The 19008-nt window shown below is 36.4% G+C and overlaps 1 protein-coding gene across 3 annotated transcripts; it reads left to right on the top strand.

The window, feature by feature from the left end:
• Positions 1–812: 812 nt before the first annotated feature.
• Positions 813–18979, top strand: TrpRS (Tryptophanyl-tRNA synthetase). 3 transcript variants are annotated; one of them, XM_067109842.1, is made up of 10 exons: positions 813–1092; positions 6864–7115; positions 9017–9155; positions 9772–9892; positions 13948–14055; positions 14297–14494; positions 15311–15503; positions 16373–16546; positions 16721–16915; positions 18849–18979. In XM_067109842.1, exons 2-10 carry the CDS (start codon positions 6873–6875, stop codon positions 18957–18959), a joined length of 1482 nt encoding a protein of 493 aa, XP_066965943.1. In that variant the 5' UTR covers positions 813–1092; positions 6864–6872; the 3' UTR covers positions 18960–18979. The 3 variants fall into 3 exon arrangements, with proteins under 3 accessions (XP_066965943.1, XP_066965942.1, XP_066965944.1); XM_067109841.1 differs by having other exon boundaries at positions 1014–1187; XM_067109843.1 differs by lacking the exon at positions 6864–7115 and having other exon boundaries at positions 1049–1187.
• Positions 18980–19008: the final 29 nt, after the last annotated feature.

Here is a 19008-nt window from a genome sequence, read left to right as displayed (position 1 = left end):
TACCACAGCTGAACTACCATATGAAGAGTGATTGCGAACGAATTACTACTACTCTTTGTAGAGACGAGCCATGTTAGATGAGAATTGAGTCTTAAAGGAAATAAATGCATCGGGAAACGTAAGCTAAGAGATATAATTGCAGGACTGATTATTAAGAGGAGCTATGAAACGCACGGCCAGGAGAGGAGGCATTTTGTGGACAATTGAACTTCCCTCAGTCAAAAGTCACATAGGCATCAATTGTTTCTTCCTGCCCTAGGTGGCTAGCAGTTTAGTTTATGAGCGTTTTTCTTCTCTGCAAACCAGTATGGTATTCGATCTTAGGGTTCAGAGAGGAAGAGAACAAGACGATTTCGTAAAATTAAGCTTATTCACTGTCATAATGTTTTCTTCTCCTTCCTTTAAAGCTTTTCCCACTTCTATGTGGGGCCGATGTTTTTGATAGCTTTCCTCCACCTTGCTCGGTCAGACACATCATCCTCTGACAGTTGTTTGTCTCTCAGATCTTTTTGAACAACATCCATCCACATTCGTTTTGGTTTTCCTCTAGCTCTCCCACCAAGCACCTCCATTTGAATCACTCTCCTCCCTACATATGTCTCATCCCTTCTCATCACACGGCCATACCACTGCAGTCTTCTTTCCTGTGCCTTCTTTGATAGTTCTACTAAACTTAGTAGTTCCCCTTATTTTTCCATTCTTGATCCGCATCCAATTCCTTCTCATTGTGCTCTTTTTACCAGCCATGTTTAAGTTCCCTATATTAATGCCGGTCTCACCACTACTGTCTCGTACACTCTTTCTTTAACCTTAGTGTTGATTCTGCGGTCACACAAGACACCTGACATCTTTCTCCAGTTTTTCCATCCAGCCTGCACTGTGTGTGTGTTATTTCTACATTCAAATTTCCATCGCCAACTACTGTTGAACCAAGATATTATTATGATGCTTGATTATCAATAAAAATTCTTGAAGGCATTCTCACCGTATGATATCGCCGATTGGCTACTTTTAGCGACATCTCGTTCATATGCGAGCGCTGCACGCCTTGAGGGAGCAGTTTTGTGCGGTGTCAGCTGATAATTGGACAAGGTACGTTTTCTGCTGTACGACCCTCAGTAGGACACATGATTCCTGTGGAGATAAAATCCGGCATTTAAAGAAAACCAACTTATTTCTGGGCCCAGGTGAGGAATATATAACGCATTGTAAAGTGGACGTGAATAATATAGAAACACAAATTTAAGTAAAGCATTGCAACAGTCAAAATTAATGTAGCCTATGTAACACCAAGTCTACCAGACCTGACCGTACGGGACGTTGTCTTAAGCTGACATCAGCTGTCAAAGTTACGTCATTCGAGGAACTGTAATTAAAACTGGCCAAGGTTTAAGACTTAGAATATATTTTTAAGGTGGCTTTCAGTATTTGACACGGATTTTGGTGAGGTCACGTTGCCGGAGCGAGCTTTACCTTATATATAGCATCTGGGTATTGTACAGTAGGTTAGTCACATTATGGTTAAGGCCTAGAATTTTCTGAATGATATAAGATTGTGTGGTATAGAACTGGCTAGGCTTATATAAAGTACTCGACGCCAGGTTATGAGGGTAAGTCTGGTTATGTCCAGGCACAATGCTCCAGGAAAGGTTAGGTTAAGGTTGTTTTTGGTTAGGTCACAGTCACTGCTAGACCACGTGTCCAAACAATCTGTTTGCAACATTGAGTGTTACTTGGGGGGTCTAGGAGGGCAAATCCCCCTGGCCAGGTCAGGACACGCCGCCCTAAGTCAGGTTAGGAAGGTGAGGTCTGGTTAGGCTATGTCAGGACACTGCATTTTAAAGAAAGGTTAGGTTTGGCCCATTTTTGCAGTTGGATTTCTCACATTTACCCGCCCCCTACTCTGCATCTGCTCCTAATGCCATGGTACTTCATTTTTCTTATGGAAATTAGAAGCATCCCCTTTTATAGTCACTGAGACTGGGTAACAAGATAGTCAGTTGGAAGTAGGAGGGTGAGTGGGAGAGGGGAGAAATTCCCCACCCACCTGGCATATTCTGGCGCTTGATTTTGGTCACAGTTAAGACATCTTGCTTTGCTCTGACTGACCAGGAAGTTGGAATTTCTCTCACCTTTTGTATTGTGTGTATGGTGCTTGTGGTCTTTTATTCAGCTTGGATTTGAACCAGTAAAGGTGTGAAGGACATAGTGGGTATTATAGACTGCTCTCTCTCTCTCTCTCTCTCTCTCTCTCTCTCTCTCTCTCTCTCTCTCTCTCTCTCTCTTTTCTCATAAGGATAGATGGCCAGCCTGACCCATTTTGGCATGTGCATTTCTCCTGTGGTGAGGCTGCAGCATGTGATTGTGGTTCTCCCCCACTTACTACTGCTTTGTTTCCATCCCAAGGTATTCCAAATAACCTGTCTTTTACTGCTATTTCTGCTGAGGAACTCAGCACTTTTGAGCCTGTTGTAGTGGTTTTCTTGCATGTGGAGATATCCCAGCAATATCAAGCACAGGCTGTACTCCTCCAGAACTACTACCTACCTCAGTACATCTTTATTACAGCTGGTTAGAATAGGGCATATGGATGGAGTACAGTAAAGTCAAGCACTTAACATCATTATTAGCTTTCTAGCGATTATCTGCCCTTTGAGTGTGCATGCAGGGGGTTCATCAGTGATAGTTCACTGCATTGCAATACCAGTGTGTAGTGTGATAATGTGTGTGTGTGTGGTTGTGCATACCCCTGTGTGGTGCCTGGTTCATACAGAAATCATGATGTACGCATACATGATCCCCAGATCACAAGTACAGTTAACAAATAATTAAGATAATTTGAGTTTTTCCTAGATATTCATACCAGAGCTTTTTATCTGCCCACCACCAATTACCCAACTTATCACTAAGCCTCAATGATTGTTTCCAGTTTGTGCCAGGAAAACTTCTACTCGCTGTTTCACCCTGTATTTATATTTGCTCCTGTAATTTTAATTTTGATTTGTACTTTGGTATTTTATTTTACGAATTTCTTGCATCCAAATAGAGTTAAGTCCATGTTTATTGGTAGAATATGCTCTTCATGATTCATAATACCTTTTCAAGAGTTAGGTCTCACTCCCTTTGGAGTAGGACCTCTTACATTTTCTTTCTCCATTTTTTCATTTCCATCAGCTTGAATTAGAATTATGTTAACAGGTTTACTGTCCATGTTATCTTTCCCTTTAAATATAAGGAACACAAAACCAAAGATATAGGCTCCGATAGAGTATTTGTATGCTGCATGTTGTTGAATGTCATGGGGTAAATCTGACACGTGCTTAATGTGGCTCAGCTGGTGGAGCACTTGGGTAACCTCAGTAGATGAAGTCCTATCCGTATACTGTATGACAGGCAAAGGGTAAGAAATGTTAGTGGAATACAAAACCCCTTTGCATTTGAATTTGGAGATTATCATTGCCTGTGTACTTTTTTCTTTCCTTCCTCTTCCATCCCAAGTGCGCAACAGTCTTCAGTATCCTTTGCCACTGATAGACCCTTCCATCAAGGACCTAGGATCAATGATTTTTTAACAGGCTATTGTGATGGGGCACTTTAATTTTCAAGTTCTCAGTGCTGGAACTCTTGCAAGATAAGATAATCTGCTTTTTTTTTTTTTGCTGCTGTTCCCAGTGGCACTAAATATGGCTTTGCTACCTTTTCAGCTGTTTCTACTTTTCGTATGCCTTTATTAACGTTTATTTAGGTTGAATTTCAGTTATCACAAAAATCTATATACTTACGGAATCACTGGCTCAAGTTTTACTAAATAATCTATGAACTTTACAAGGACTGGCAGATCAAGGTTTTCTTCCTTTCCCCCATCTTGACAGTTTACTTGGAATTTTTAAATTCCATGGGCAAGAGGACCCAAGGTATGACACAGACAGGAATTATCTGCAGATTGAGGTTCCATAGTTGCCATCAAAGTCCATTGTTCATGTGAAATCTAGCCATATGTACTAGGAAGATCTATATGGTGAAATGAGAAAACTAGTTGGAGGGAGTCTTTTATTTTTCCCTTGTTTTTATTGATGATCACAAGAGGTGAGGTAACACATTCTTAAACTTGAAACTGGCAGAACGAAACTTGAACTGAATGAGATCAAACTTAAGAGCAACTTCACTTGTGTTTGCTGATCTAAAACTACCAGTCAGTGGGTTGGAGTGAAGTTCCTTAAAATCATGACGCAATTTTCTTATACACTGTAGAGAGAAGCCCAAGGCCTTGGAGTGTGGTTAGGTACAGTATAGTAAATTTAGTAATGGAGGGAACAGTGGTTTGCCAAAGGCATACTCCAGAGTAGCCATCTGAGTTGGTATCACCTTCAGAAAATATCATTTCAAACTTTTTAAATAGAAATTAAAAAAAAATTCCAGTTAAAAAAAAAAAACCAAATGGGATCGAGCAGGGAATACGAAAACCTGTCAAGTCTGCGGCTAACTGCGTTCAGACTATCGAACGCCTACTCAGAAGCAAAGGATTTTCAAGAAAGCGGCTCAATCCATCGCTAGAGCCAGAAGACCATCTTCGATCAAGGTCTATGAGTCCAAGTGGAATATGTTTCGTTCATGGTGCAAAGATCATGACATTTCCTCTTCCAGAACCTCGTGACGAGATTGAGTGCGGATTTTCTGTTGTTCCTCGAATAAGAACCTTTCTGTATCCACACTTAAAGGTTATCGTAGCATGCTGGCTACTGTTTTTCGTCACAGAGGTTTGGATATCTCTAATAACCAAGATATAACGGACCTTATTAAATCCTTCCGGTACCTCTAAGAGGTCAGATGCTAAAGTTGTTTCGTGGAATCTTGATGTAGTCCTGAAGTGGCTTATGTCTGAGAAATTTGAACCTATGGATTCTGCTTCTTTAAGAGATCTTACGAGGAAAACCCTCTTTTTAGTTTTGTTAGCTACAGCTAAGAGAATCAGTGAGATCCACGCCTTGGATAAGAGAGTAGGATTCTCTGCTTCAAAAAGCAATTTGTTCTTTCAAACTGTTTTTATGGCCAAGAACGAGACCCCTTCGCACCCGTGGCCTCGCTCTTTTGAGATTCGAGTCTGTCGGAATTGGTAGGTAAGGAGCAGGAGAGGTTCCTCTGCCCAGTCAGAGCCTTGAAATATTATTTCGCGAAGGACTAAAGATATTAGGGTCCTTCAGATTCCTTATGGTGTTCGGTCAGGAACCCTCTTAGACCAATGTCCAAGAATGCCATGTCCTTTTTTATTAGAGATCTGATTTCTGAAGCTCACTCCAATATTTCAGAGAATGATTTGAAAATGTGTAAAGTGAAGGCTCACGAAGTGAGGGCTATCTCTACTTCTCTAAACTTATAAAAGGAACCTCTCCCTTCAAGATATTGTGCAAGCAACCTACTGGAGGTGTAAGTCTGTATTTGCTTTGCATTATCTCTCTCGCAAGTGCAGACAGTGTTTGACGAGTGCAGCACGTTAGGGCCCTTTTGTTGTATCTGGCACGGTAATGGGTAAAGGGTAAAGGAGGATTAACCTACCTTTACTTACTTGTTTTTGGAGTGTGAAGGTTTTTTACGGTTGTCTGTGAGGGTAAGTGTTGGTTAGTTTTACCCCACAGTTGGTTTTGGTTTTATGGTTATACTTTTCTTTGGTGTTGGGTGACCCCTTTGTAATTCATGATGTTTGTGCTGCGCCCGAGCAGGGGCATACTTGTGGTATTGTCACGGCCATGTCCTAGGTGACTGATACCCAGCTTAAGCAATCTGCGACCAGGTCATTATACCCAGCGGTTGCTCTGAGGATAGCAGGTTACTGAGGCAGTAACTGTGGAATCAGCTACCTTAGCAGGTGAGGAACTAAGAAATTTTCTACATTAATAACCTTAATGTTTCCAACAACTCTTTTTAGCTGTCATTGCCCCACCTCCTAAAGGTGTCAATCAGCTATATGTAACTAACAGGTAAGTTGTATGTGTTAAAATGACATTTTTATTCTAAAAATAATGTTTAACACATACTTACCTATTAGTTACATATCTAAACCCTCCTCCCCACACGGACAGGTAGGCAAATTATTCTGAAGCATGTTGGAATAGTTCCTAGTACCCCGACAGAGGGGCAGGTAAGGGCGATCACCCGATATTCGGACTGGCGCTGCCCATCTTTGAAATTTTGCCGTGACGTCAAGACTAAAGCTATATGTAACTAACAGGTAAGTATGTGTTAAACATTATTTTAGAATAAAAATGTCATATTTTCATATAATTTTCATGAATAAATGCACTTTTTGTGATAAAACTGTTAAAATACTCAGGTATAAGCATTTTTACAGGGTTTTTCTTAGTTTAAGCTATCAAAATGGGCAGTTCTAAGCGTTTTTAGAGGGGTTTTAAGCATTCGCGGATTTGACCTATTCGTGGGGGTGTGTGGGACGCATCCCCCACGAATACGGGGGTTTCACTACTTAATGTCCACAATGTGAAGGGGAAGACTCGATCAATGGGTATTCTCTATGTACCACTTTACTTATGAGGACTGAGAGGACACCATAGTTTTTTTTAAAAAGTTGCTATATTTTTCCAGGTCCTCGATGAGTTATTGACAGTTCAGCGTAAACACTTAACCACCTTTCTTTCAGCAGTATGAGTGTTTTGGCTTAGGATATGTAATGTTTTGGTTTGCATACCATGAAATGTTGAAATAATGTTGAGGCTTTAGATTCTGAAATTGCCCTTTTTCCATGTTTTACTTGAAATTTATCCTATCTTTGTTCATATTGTTATTAAACGGAAAAACCAATTGAATATCTGGAGTACATATACAGTATTTTAGTGCAATTTTATTTGCAGGGAAGGACGATGCCCATTACTAATGAGGAAGAGAGCGCATTGAATGAACATTTTGTGAATAACAGTTATGTGGAAGGATTTAGTTTAAGTCAAGCAGATCAGTTTTTATACAAAAAGTTTACGTCACCACCAAGTCAAGATCTTCAAAATCTCCAGCGTTGGTTTAGACACATAGCAAGCTTTGCTGTAGAAAATTTTGATTTCCCAAGGTGTAAAAGCAGTAATTTGGCAATAGTGTCAAACGGGATTAAGGTAAGTGCAAAAGTTATATCTTCATTACAAAGACTTTCTCAAACTAAATTTGACACGGATAATATTTTAACTCCATGCCAGCAGAAGTTAATTAGTACAATCCCTGCTTTTTAATGTTCCTCATTTGCATGTCTAAAGTTTGTGTATAAAATTATTATAATGATAACTGGGTGATCACTTCTCTCAGTAGGTGTTTTAAATGTTATAGGGTATCAGTTTCTTCATAAGGGTATATTTTTACCCAAGGTCATATTTTTATTAAGAAATTCATCAAATCTCACTGCTTTTAGGTAGCACAAAGAAATGTAGACAACTAATCCTGTTTTATGATTTTAATACAGTGTATTGGTTAATAAATGTCTTTCATTACTTCTGGCATTTTGGGATACATAAATTCCCAAATTAAAACATTGTCACTTATTTAAGAGACTGTCTGGTTAAGTAGCCACATTTAAGGGAATTCTCCCTTCACACTTGCTGCTAGATGCCACCTTTTGCATGGTATCTGGTTCCAGCAACTTGCTTTTAAGAAAGAGAAGTTTACACTTCATTTTCCTCACTCTTACATTCGAGTAAATTCTACATTTAGGCTGTTCCACTTGTTTATACAGTAGACATGTTTACCTTTTTTTTTTTTTTTTAAGCGGTTCATGAATTTTGTTGGTTTAATTTCTCTGCTACTTGCATCCTCCAAGTGGCAGTCAGTGTATGCTTTTCATGTGATTACTTTTTTGTGTTTGTATTTGTATTGCATGCTGGGTAATTACCTTAAATTGGTGTTGCCCCATTGCTGGCATCAGGTCCAGAGAAGGAGAAAAGCAAAGTAGAAAGGAACAGATGTACAATAAAAACCAGGACATTACTTGGATAGTTAGCTCACTTTTAAATTATTAATGGAGGAAAATCTTTCAGATTGCTAAATACCCTTCGATTAAGAAAGTTGTGATTTGTTTTCATGCTTTAAGCTTGTTGATTCATCTCGGTTACTAAAGCTTAGGTCTATCATGTGTCCAGCTGAACCTAGTTCCATGCTTGTATACCTCAGTGGCATATACTATAGTATTATGACAGGAAAACCAAATACAATAATGTTTTATTGTTTTGGTACATTATTAAAAAGTGCAGTACAGGCAGTCCCTGGTTAACCGCGCTCTTGGTTAACAGCGATCCGGTTTTATGGGTCTTGTCTAGCGACGAAAATTGGCAATTTTCAGCGCCAAAATCACCAATTTCTGCTTATCGGCACTGATAATTGGGTATTGGTGCTGATACATACCTAACAGAGGCGCTGATAACCGAAAATTGGTGCTTTTCGGCGCCGAAAATCGCCAATTTTCTGTTAGCGGCGATTTTTGGTTATCATCACACCCTCAGAAACGGAACCCTGCCGATAACCAGGGACTGCCTGTAGTTGGATCAATTTCTGATCAAAAACTAAATACTACTTGGACCAGTTTCTGGTCGAAAACTAAGAAAAGGAGGTTCTTTTTAAATTAAGCTTTAAGGAAGATTTGCATTTATTCAAAATAGAACTATATCAAAGAGGTTTGATTAAAAAGTCAGCATCAGTTTTTTATACTCTCACGGGAATGCTTGAGGCAGTTAGGAAATACATTACCTGTACTGTAATATTAATAATTGTACAGTAGTCTCCTTTCTTTGGAGAGGACAAGCCTGGTGATTGTTTTAAAAAAGAATAGTGGGTTCATCTATTGATTATGGAACACTACATAGCTTTTTGGTATGTAGCATGAAAAGGATGGAGTAATTTGACTAAATGAATAATCAGTATTGTCTGCATGTTGTTTGGTTATAAATTCACTATGCAACATCGTGTATCATGCTTGTATTACATAGTTGAGAAGTTTTAACCTTTATCAATTCTGCTTCTCCTTTGGCAGATACCTATAATCATGAATGGTACCGAAGAGAATGGCATTCAAAATGAAAATGAAGACCAGTCGATAACAGAAGATATTGTTGATCCATGGAATGTACAGGCATCAAGTAATAAGGGAATTGATTATGATAAGTTAATAGGTAAGTTCCAGTGTTGTGCATTAATGTGTAATTGCCTTTCATACAAGAAATGTTTTTGGAAATATTTTGAATAAAATAGTCCCTTCTCTCTCTGATGTTGTTATATGTTTGTTAGTGGATAATAGATTATTCATATAGTGGAAGCTTGAGTAAAACTTTATACTGTATTATCATTTAGAGGAATTTGAATATTTGTATAATGTGAGTGAAATCAGATTTACCTCATTTATTAAACTGATAGTAAGGTGTTTTCAGTAGTATGTACTGATTGTTGTTATATATTTTGGTGCATTAGATGGCTCTGTCCAGTAAGAATTGTACATTGTGGTATAACTATTGATTATCAAGTATAAGTCTGGAAAGTACAGTACAGGGTAGTAAGATCTTCAGGTTGCTTGCAATTTTTAATACAAGTTATTGATTATAAAGTAAATACAGTGTGTTGAACTGTATGGATATATACTTATAGCAAATTGTTATTATTAGTATAAAAACATATTAAAAATAAAAATAGGATTATTTGTTTTCTTACAGTATGAAATTGAATAGCTGTAAGGTGTAAATTTTTGTGTAGTGCATTTTTTTGTAATCATGCTATAAATTTCTTTGATTGCAGATAGGTTTGGCTCTTCCAGAATTGATGAGACTGTTCTTCAAAGGTTTGAAAAATTGACTGGACAGAAGCCTCATCACTTTTTGAGAAGAGGCATCTTTTTTTCTCATCGTGACATAACCAGGTATGATTGTGCTTATTCTCTATTCAATACGGGTATCTTCCCTAAGGTAACACAAATAATTTTTTTTTTTTTCTGAAAGTTTATTTGCATTATTATTAATTCTGTATATCAGTCAATCAAACCTTGAGTGTTTGTCTTGTGCATTTTGTTTTGTACAGCCATGTGGATGGAATAACTTATCTTTCATGAAAAATTGTTTTGATTTCAACCTGTTGAATAATCATAAGAATTATGGAAGAAATGAGCCTCTTGGAAGGAGTAGCCATGAGCTGGGAGTTTGGCTAATATGTCCTATACCAGACCTGTCAGGTTCATTGAAATATTAAAAGCAGTGACTTGAAATTTCCAGTAGTTCCCAAGAGAGGATAACTAAAAGTAAGGTAGAATAGATCCTCAGTCAGTTTTGCTTGCCTTGAAACCACGAAGGTAACCAAGGAAATAAGTGCTAGATTCCAAGTTTTTCAAAGAATAACAACGTTAGAACGAAATAGGGCAATATGTGGATCTATTAGAATTGTCATCCTTCAAGGGAGTTTGATATGTGTGTGCACTTTCAGGATGAAAGATCAGAACTAGTTATCAGACAAAGGGAAAAGGTCAACAAAATACCTGTGCAGACTCGTACACAAATTCATTTGAAGGGATACAGTTTACCTATAGGCTTTTCCCCATCCTTAGAGATTTAATAACTCATAGGAGGTTAAGGAAGGCATAGTGTTTGTAAGGGGTTAATTGAAAGCATCAGCTGTAACTGAATCATCAGAGGTTAAGAAGTAAACAAGAAAATTAAATACTTTTCAGAACGAGACAGCTGTAGCACCATTTAGATGGGAGAGAAGGGAACAACTAGATTTGCTTGTTCACATAGTTACTTATTGAAGTTACTTACTGAAGAGCAGAGGGTTACATTTTGTATTAAAAATATTACTAGAATCAATACCATATTCATTTTTATGCAATGGGAAAGCTTTTTCTGTTAGCACTACTTGTAGCTAGTTTGTGCACTAAGTTAAACTTCAGAAACTTCAGTAAATTATCTAATACTATATTATAAAATTAAGAAAAATTTAATGAAGCATTATACTAATCTTTGGGTAATATTCTATAGTTTTTGTGATGTGGGATATATATACACTGTCAACCCTATGGCGATCCGATGACGCGAAATCGTGTCAATAAATTTTTTGCCATAAGTGCTACAATAACACAATTTCCGCATCATCTGTATGTTATTTTCGGGGGAAATCCCCCCCCCCAAAAGTCATCCAAAGAACACAACGACTGCGCCATTGTGTGGACAGATCTTGGACCCACAAGAAAACGCAGTTTTCACTTTTTTCTAGCGTTATTTATTACCGAGCGATTACGAAAAATGTATGCATATACAGTATATATACATGCGTTGAACGCCGTAGTTCAGCCGGAATTTATGCATGCGTAGATAATTTTTTGTACGCCTGTTTGTGCATCTGTAAATAACTTCAATGTGCATGTATTATATATCATTCAAACGGCCATTCTTTGTAATTTATTGTGCTGAACAGCAAAATGTAAAAATATCAACGTTTCTATATAATAATCATTGCCGTATATTTTCTTAGAAAAAAAAAAAAAGATTGTCCGTAATCTAACGACAGTTGCTCAATTTTACTGTAACAATACATATACAGTATCATTCTTTTGTGCATTTTATAGAAAATTTATTCAGCTTTCTAATGTCACCTTTATTTCTTTCCTATCTTTATTCCTTACTTAGGTGCAATACGAAACATGAAGATAAGTAGGTTGGAAAATCTGAAAATTGCCCTCAGTAAAAAATTTGCATTTTTTTAATCGGTAACAGCTAATTAGCAAACACATTTATTATTATATTTTTCATATTTAAAAAAAATATCTACGATTTTCCTTAAAAATTTCATGTTCATCATGTCTTTTTTATTATTTCTAAGCCTTGCAAAGATTTCCTGATTGCTTTAGGAAAAAATTCAATCATTTGCTGACGTCATAAAACAAACCAGAAGCATATATCAGTTATAATTTGGACATATCGATTTTTACAAAGAAACTTTTCTGCACGAGCCCCACTTTTCCCTCCACGTCATAAGTCACATACCGGGTAGCACTATAGGAATCCCTGTAAGTGCGAGAGGGTTAAGATGTAAACTTGGTCTAAGGAATGAAGAAAACTAAGGAAGAATAAAAAAAGAAGAAAAGAAGAAAGAACGGTACAGAATTATATTTATTTTAGAAGTAACAGAATACAGTAGCTCAGTATGTTTAGGACAGACAAAAGATTGAGCTAACTGGAAAAAAAAAAAAATTAGTGCATGCAGATCAGGAATAAGGATCAGGTTTTGGGTTGAAGGTGTATAGTGATTATTCATCTTCTAAATGCGGTTACCATATCCTTGTCAGCCTTCCTTGCCAAAAAAAAAATAATAATAATAAAAAAATAAAAAATAAAAAGTGAGTAAAGGAAAAGGAAGGACTATGATACTGCATTATTTACTGTGGCTGCAGATGGTTCATGGTTAATTTTTACATTCTTACTCTATTATATTGAGGAATGTGGAAATAACTTAAATTGCACCTCATGTCAAATGAGAATTACTCTGTACAAATATGAATAATTACAAAATGTGTAATGTACTCATACACATTAATTTCCTAAATAGACATTAATCAGTGTGTAAATCCATAAAATGACTTACGTTCAAGCGTATTAAAAGTTGTAGGTCTTTATCAAAGTTGAAATGAGAGAAAGAACATAGCTTCATATATTCAGATTTATTTATCAAGGTGGAAAATTTGTTATGCAGCAGTGTCATAATATCAGATTAACAGTTTAATATACTCCCTATACTGTCTTATAAATGTTTGCAAATTACTGAATTGTAAGCATATCATTCCAAGAGTCATAATAGTGGGTATATTTGGAGGAAGAAGTTGGTGTCCCTTTTATGTCATATTATCAGTTCTTTTATCACAAACTTTATTTAAAATTGTATTACTATAGACTTTAATAACTTGTACTCTCTTATGCAGCAGAAACATAACTTACAAGAAAAATTCGGGGATACTGTGTAAAGATGTGACTAGAATATTAAGATTTATGGCTTGTGTGCAGTGGGAAGTTTTATTACAAATGAGGAATTGGCTGAGAGATGTGGTATCTAGGGGCTAGAAAACAGACTGAAATCTTAAAAGATGGAGATTGTTTGGGCATGTGATGGGAAGGGCTAAGGTTCAGTAGCTTAGAAGTGCAGTAGATAATAAAGTGGCAAGGTGAAGATATGTAGACCCTGGAAATCATGTAAAAGGTGGTAGATGATAGACCTAGCCCTGGTAGGAGTTCAGGAGAAAAGAGCACGGGACAAATGAGTGTAGTAAATTAACTTCACATCTAACCCCATCAAGGGAAAAGGTGTTGTAAAAACATTTACTTGATGGTGATGAGCATTGAATTTCAGTATCTAAAAATGAGGTGACATTATGTGGATCATTATTAGTGTTAGAGATCTCATGAACTTTAGGATATATATTGACATTAAATATTATACCCCTTTTATTCAGTAATAACACATCACCTATAAATGTAAAGGTGCAGCTCTTAATTTGTTATCAACATGATTAAAAGTTGAAGCTAAACCTATTTTAGTGTTTTATCGAATACATTAGTGAAAATAGTTATCAATCACCTGCCACTGCCTCCTCAGTTACTGTATGTCATTGTACAGTGATTGACATAAGCAGTATAAAGTACTAGTAGTTTAAGTTTACTGTGTGTTTCTGAGCTCAAGTTTTGTGAAGTTGGTCTTTATTGTTTAACTGTCAATTTTGGGAGCATGGAGTCATATTTGAGTCACATATCAGACTAATGGATACTTTATTTCATATATCATTATTACAGTTTGCTTTATAACCAAATGTAGAGATCATTAACCTTGGTTCTGAGTCATTTTTATGCAAGGTGATATATTACAGTCCATGTACTGTTGAAGAATGGTTAATTGGATGGAATATATAAATGTCTAAGCCTTTTTCCTCTCTTTCAGAATTTTGAACCTCGTTGAAGCTGGTAAAAAATTCTTCCTGTACACTGGCCGAGGCCCATCATCTGAGTCTATGCACGTCGGTCATCTCATCCCTTTTATTATGACCAAGTAAGTTCTGAAATTCTGTCGTTGCAGTTCTGAATGATATTTTCGTGTATGTATTACATTTGTGCTTAATAATTGCTTGCTTTTAAAAAGCTGTTGGAATTGCATATGTAATGTAAATAATTTATATTTCATAAGATAATGCTGTTACTGTGTACTTTTTTTTTCCATGTATGGTACCTAAGGTACCTAGTGCTGTAATTTAGATAGCAAATTACTAATACTGTAGCTCTTTTTGACTCAGATGGTTGCAGGATGTCTTTGATGTTCCTCTCGTCATCCAGCTAACAGATGATGAGAAGTATTTGTGGAAAGACTTGAAGCTGGATCAGTGCAATAAACTAGCTTATGAAAATGCAAAGGATATTATTGCTGTTGGATTTGACAAGAACAAGACCTTTATCTTCTCAGATATTGACTTCATTGGTGGAGAGTTTTACAAGTAAGTGTGGTTTTACACATGAAGTGGTTTTAAATTATGTTTGCTCTAATCTGTGAAGAATTTGCTAAGAGCAAAGTGTTATTGCCCATTGATCTTTTGTTTTGCTTTCCATGTTCACTGTAATACAGTAACTCATTCTTGCCGTGTATCAAATAAAATGTTTGAAATTAAGCCCTTATATGAGGACATGGTACGAGTAACTTGGGTAAGCATAAATTCTGCAAGTTGTTTATATCCTGTATATGTTTTATGCCTTAAGGTGCTGTTTACACACCCATTGAGAGATTTTCTTCTAAAAGTGGTTTTAAAAGCTTACAGGGCAGTCCAGGGGTCAGCCTTGAGTTTTCATAAATGCCAGTTTTGTTCCCAATTTGACATGTAGGAGATTTAGGCACTATAAGCATTATATTGATTAATATCAATGTTTTTTCAGTGCTTTACACTAATCATTATGCTCAGTGTGTAATTTACTCAGAATTTTTGTTTGCAGGTAGTTTACCCAGACCACTTACTTAAAAAGTTAATGACTTGAAGTGACTGAAAGCTTGATGTACAGTATATAATTATAGTTGAGGAATTTGAATACCCTTGCATTTTTTTCCTCATCACATAAGGTGAGGTTCTGGCAGTTTCACATTAAGACAAGTAGTAGATTAAAAAATAAATCTTGCTGTAATTTTTTTGCAGGCAGCAACATGCACCGCAGATAATCTGCAGGAGGGTAACCAGCATTACTGATACCAGTAATTTATTATCATGCTTATTGCTCAACTTCACCATTATTCTGTGCTCATCAGTTCATTTTTTGTTTACCAGGAATGTATTGCTGGTTCAGAAGCATGTGACATTCAATCAAGTGAAAGGAATATTTGGATTTGATGAATCATCAAATATAGGGAAGATAATGTTCCCAGCAATTCAAGCTGTTCCAAGTTTCTCATCAAGTTTTCCATTTATATTTGGAGGGAAGAAGGACATTCCTTGTTTGATTCCATGTGCCATTGATCAGGTATTATTGTTGTTACTGCTTAGTGTATTGAATATTTGGGTATTCCATATATTGTTTATCTTCTGGAAAACATTACAGTATTTAATTTTTGAAGCTACCTTCCATAAGAAAATTACTTAATTTTTACTAGCAGAAATAAAACATCTGTGAGGTTAATGCTAGAAATAGCAAGGGGTTTGCCAGATGAATGTGTTATGGTAATTTCATTGTAGGTTAGGGTGTTTGACAATTCATAATTTTTATTGCGTCATGTCCTGAAATATTGTTTAAGGTGTTCAGTTGTTAACATTTTATACTCTGCTAGGGTGTGAAAGTGTAAGAAGAATTAGTCATTAAGGTTTATGATTTTGGAACTTATATAAGAAAGAATTAATTCTTAAGTTGGTGTTTAGAATATGCATCAGAATATCTTTTAAAAATGGAGAGTGACTAGATTAGACTGAAATGATTTTAGGTAGAGCCAGACAACACATGTAATGAGAAGTCTTGCAATTTTTGTCATTATGGTAAATTTGTTTGATTATCATCTTGCCAAAGGCTACAGATGTGAATCTGAGTTTGAGGTTTAACTTATGGTCCATTTAAGTTGTTCTTGGGTGACAGATTACAGGTGTCTCTCACAGATTGTTTGTTTTGGGGTCTGAATATTCAATTACATTCACATTTAAGGTTTGAGCTTACCACCACACCTAGGGATTTTTAAAAAAGTTAAATTTTACTAAAGTTTTTCATTCTCTCAAGAAATGTATGACAGATGTCATTTATGTACTTTAATATTATCATAACATTCATGTGGCTTACTTTACTTGTAATTTCAGAGTGTAAGGGGAAATTAGACCTCACTAATACCTCTGATATTTTCCCTACAGGATCCATATTTCCGTATGACTCGAGACGTAGCACCAAGGTTGGGATTCCAGAAACCAGCTTTGCTTCACTCTACATTCTTCCCTGCCCTGCAAGGAGCCAGTAGTAAAATGAGTGCCTCTGATGAAAACTCATCAATATTCTTAACTGATACAGCAAATCAGATCAAGAAGAAGGTGTTTATCTGTTGACAGTTCATATATGATTGTAGGACTGAAAGAATACAAAGTTTTTGTGACAAGTGTTGTTATGAGTTATTATGCAATAAAGACAGTATTTATCTTTTCTTTATTAGGGGCCATGAAATATTTTACGTACATTCTGGAAGATTGTTTGTGTTTCTCTTTCAGATTAACAAATATGCTTTCTCTGGTGGTCGAGATACAATTGAAGAACACAGAGAAAAGGGGGGAGATTGTGAAGTCGATGTCTCCTTCATGTACTTGCAGTTCTTCCTTGAAGATGACGAAAAGCTAGAGAGTATACGAAAGCAGTATTCATCGGGAGAGATGCTAACAGGAGAATTAAAAGCGGAGTTAATCAAGGTAATCCATCAGCTAATTTATATGGATGTTAGAAGTGTTGAATTAGGTTAAGTTTAAGCATTATTCTTCTCTTAAGTCCAAAATTTTTAAAGAAATGTAAAGAGGATATTCACACGATCACCACTATTTTTGGTCCCTGATTTGGTCACCCTGTAAACCTTAGAAACGCAACTCAGTGCTTTGGCTCAAGTGCTTTGGAATGACAACAAACCTGTGGTTATTATGGAAAAATATGTTTTCAGACGGGAAGAGTTCTCTACCAAAGTTGTTCACATTACCAACCATCATGCTTATTTAGGTTCGCTCAGAGTTATGGTTGTGAGTTAGTCACTGCTAGATGATGTAAGATCTACCCTAGACGCTGGCAGATAGCCCAGAGTTGGTACAATTGCTTGTCCAAGTACTAAGACATTTATAATTAACTTGAAAGGGTAGTATAATGCATTAACTGTGATGATGTGTAATGAGTGAAATGGTGTAAGGAAGTGAGGGTGAAATGGCATGAAAATAGGGGATCAGGCAGTAGTTTGGTATGGGAGTCAAGGCTGTCCTTATACCCATCACATACTGAAGAACTACTGTCATTTGTTGGAGAATCGGTTGTGTTGAGGTATCGAGCAGCGTGTCTTGTGTAATTGCTAGTTATCTGAGGTGATTCATGCCTTAAGTGTAAGAGAGTGAAGGAGAGAGATGTAGCGTATGTTTGTGAGGTTGTTTGGCTTCTATCCAGTAATATTTGAAGCAGTAGCATTATATGAATGTCATAGAGATAATCACTATTAGCTACCATGTAAGCAGAGATGTGGAGGACTTCTTTTCCAAGTTGGTGATTCATGGTAGGAATCAGAGGATATATGTTGTATTTATGAGTTGTATAAGTGGGAAACGATACTGTACCATGATTTATAGAAGACCCCATAATAACATACAAATTTCACATTAGGAGAAAATTTTTGGAAACAGAAAGTAAATTCTGGATAGGCAGGAGTTGAAGTGTTACATTGACTCCGACATAGTGTATGAGGTTGAATTATCTTGAACAGCGGTGGAAATTTGGTATACATAGCAAGGAATGAAAAATACAACCATTTAGTATAAAACTTCAAGCTAGGTTTGTAGACAGCTTTAGTTCTAAAATCAGGCAAACCCTGAGAGTTTGTGAGTGGACAGGGAAGGGGAGGAGGAGGAAGGGGAAACTGCCAAGCTTTTGGGTATCAATGCTTATGGTGCATGAACAGTTTCATGTATCGCATATATCTGGATTGTTTATATTGCACTGGACAAGAATGCAGTATACAGTATGTATGTAGCTCACATCTGAAAAGTTTGGTACGTGTATGGTACACATTCAGATTATAATTCAGAATGTTGAAATTAGGCAGGACCAGTAGTCATTATTATTGTTAGCTTAACAAGACCACTGAGCCACATTTCTAGTTTCTCATAGGGGTCACTCATACGATTTTATTCTTCAAGGGTGAAAATGGGAGCATGGTAAAGTTATATTAGTTGAAAAGCTAGTTTAAAAGAGGCACAAGAGAACAGATTAGGAGGAAGGGCACAAGGTACTGTAAAGAACATTATGTTCCATGCACAGTATGATGCTTGGTAGTAGTACCCCATACATGGTGGATGTTTTTTCTGTAATTATGCAATGATAAGTATTTTCAGCTCTTGCTGGTAAGATCTTGTTTCAGTTTGCACCAAAAACAAAAAGCCTTATTGTGTGCACTAATTGTAATTAATTTTCACTAGACCCCTAAGTCAAAATTCTTGGCTCATGGAGTTGATAAAAAAATGTATACATACTAGTGGAACGAGTACTTTAATAAAGATTCTAAGGTGTTTTCTCTTAAGGTTTATGTTTGATTAACTGATATGTTAGTTTACAGTAAAATTCTTGAATTGATAATAATAATCATGATTTTTCCAGATCCTACAGAAAATGATTGCAGAGCATCAAGAACGGCGGAAAGCCGTAACAGCTGATGATGTAAAGAACTTCATGACTCCGAGGCTTTTGAATTTTGTTGTAAAGCAATGAAATTATATGGTTTCTAGTGCTTTAATGTTTCTAATCCTTGGTACTATTT

This window comes from Macrobrachium rosenbergii, chromosome 10 (assembly GCF_040412425.1).
Source record: "Macrobrachium rosenbergii isolate ZJJX-2024 chromosome 10, ASM4041242v1, whole genome shotgun sequence".
NCBI lineage: Eukaryota > Metazoa > Arthropoda > Malacostraca > Decapoda > Palaemonidae > Macrobrachium > Macrobrachium rosenbergii.
The sequence above is the reverse complement of the archived record's forward strand: the minus strand, read 5'-3'. Positions and strand labels throughout refer to the sequence as shown.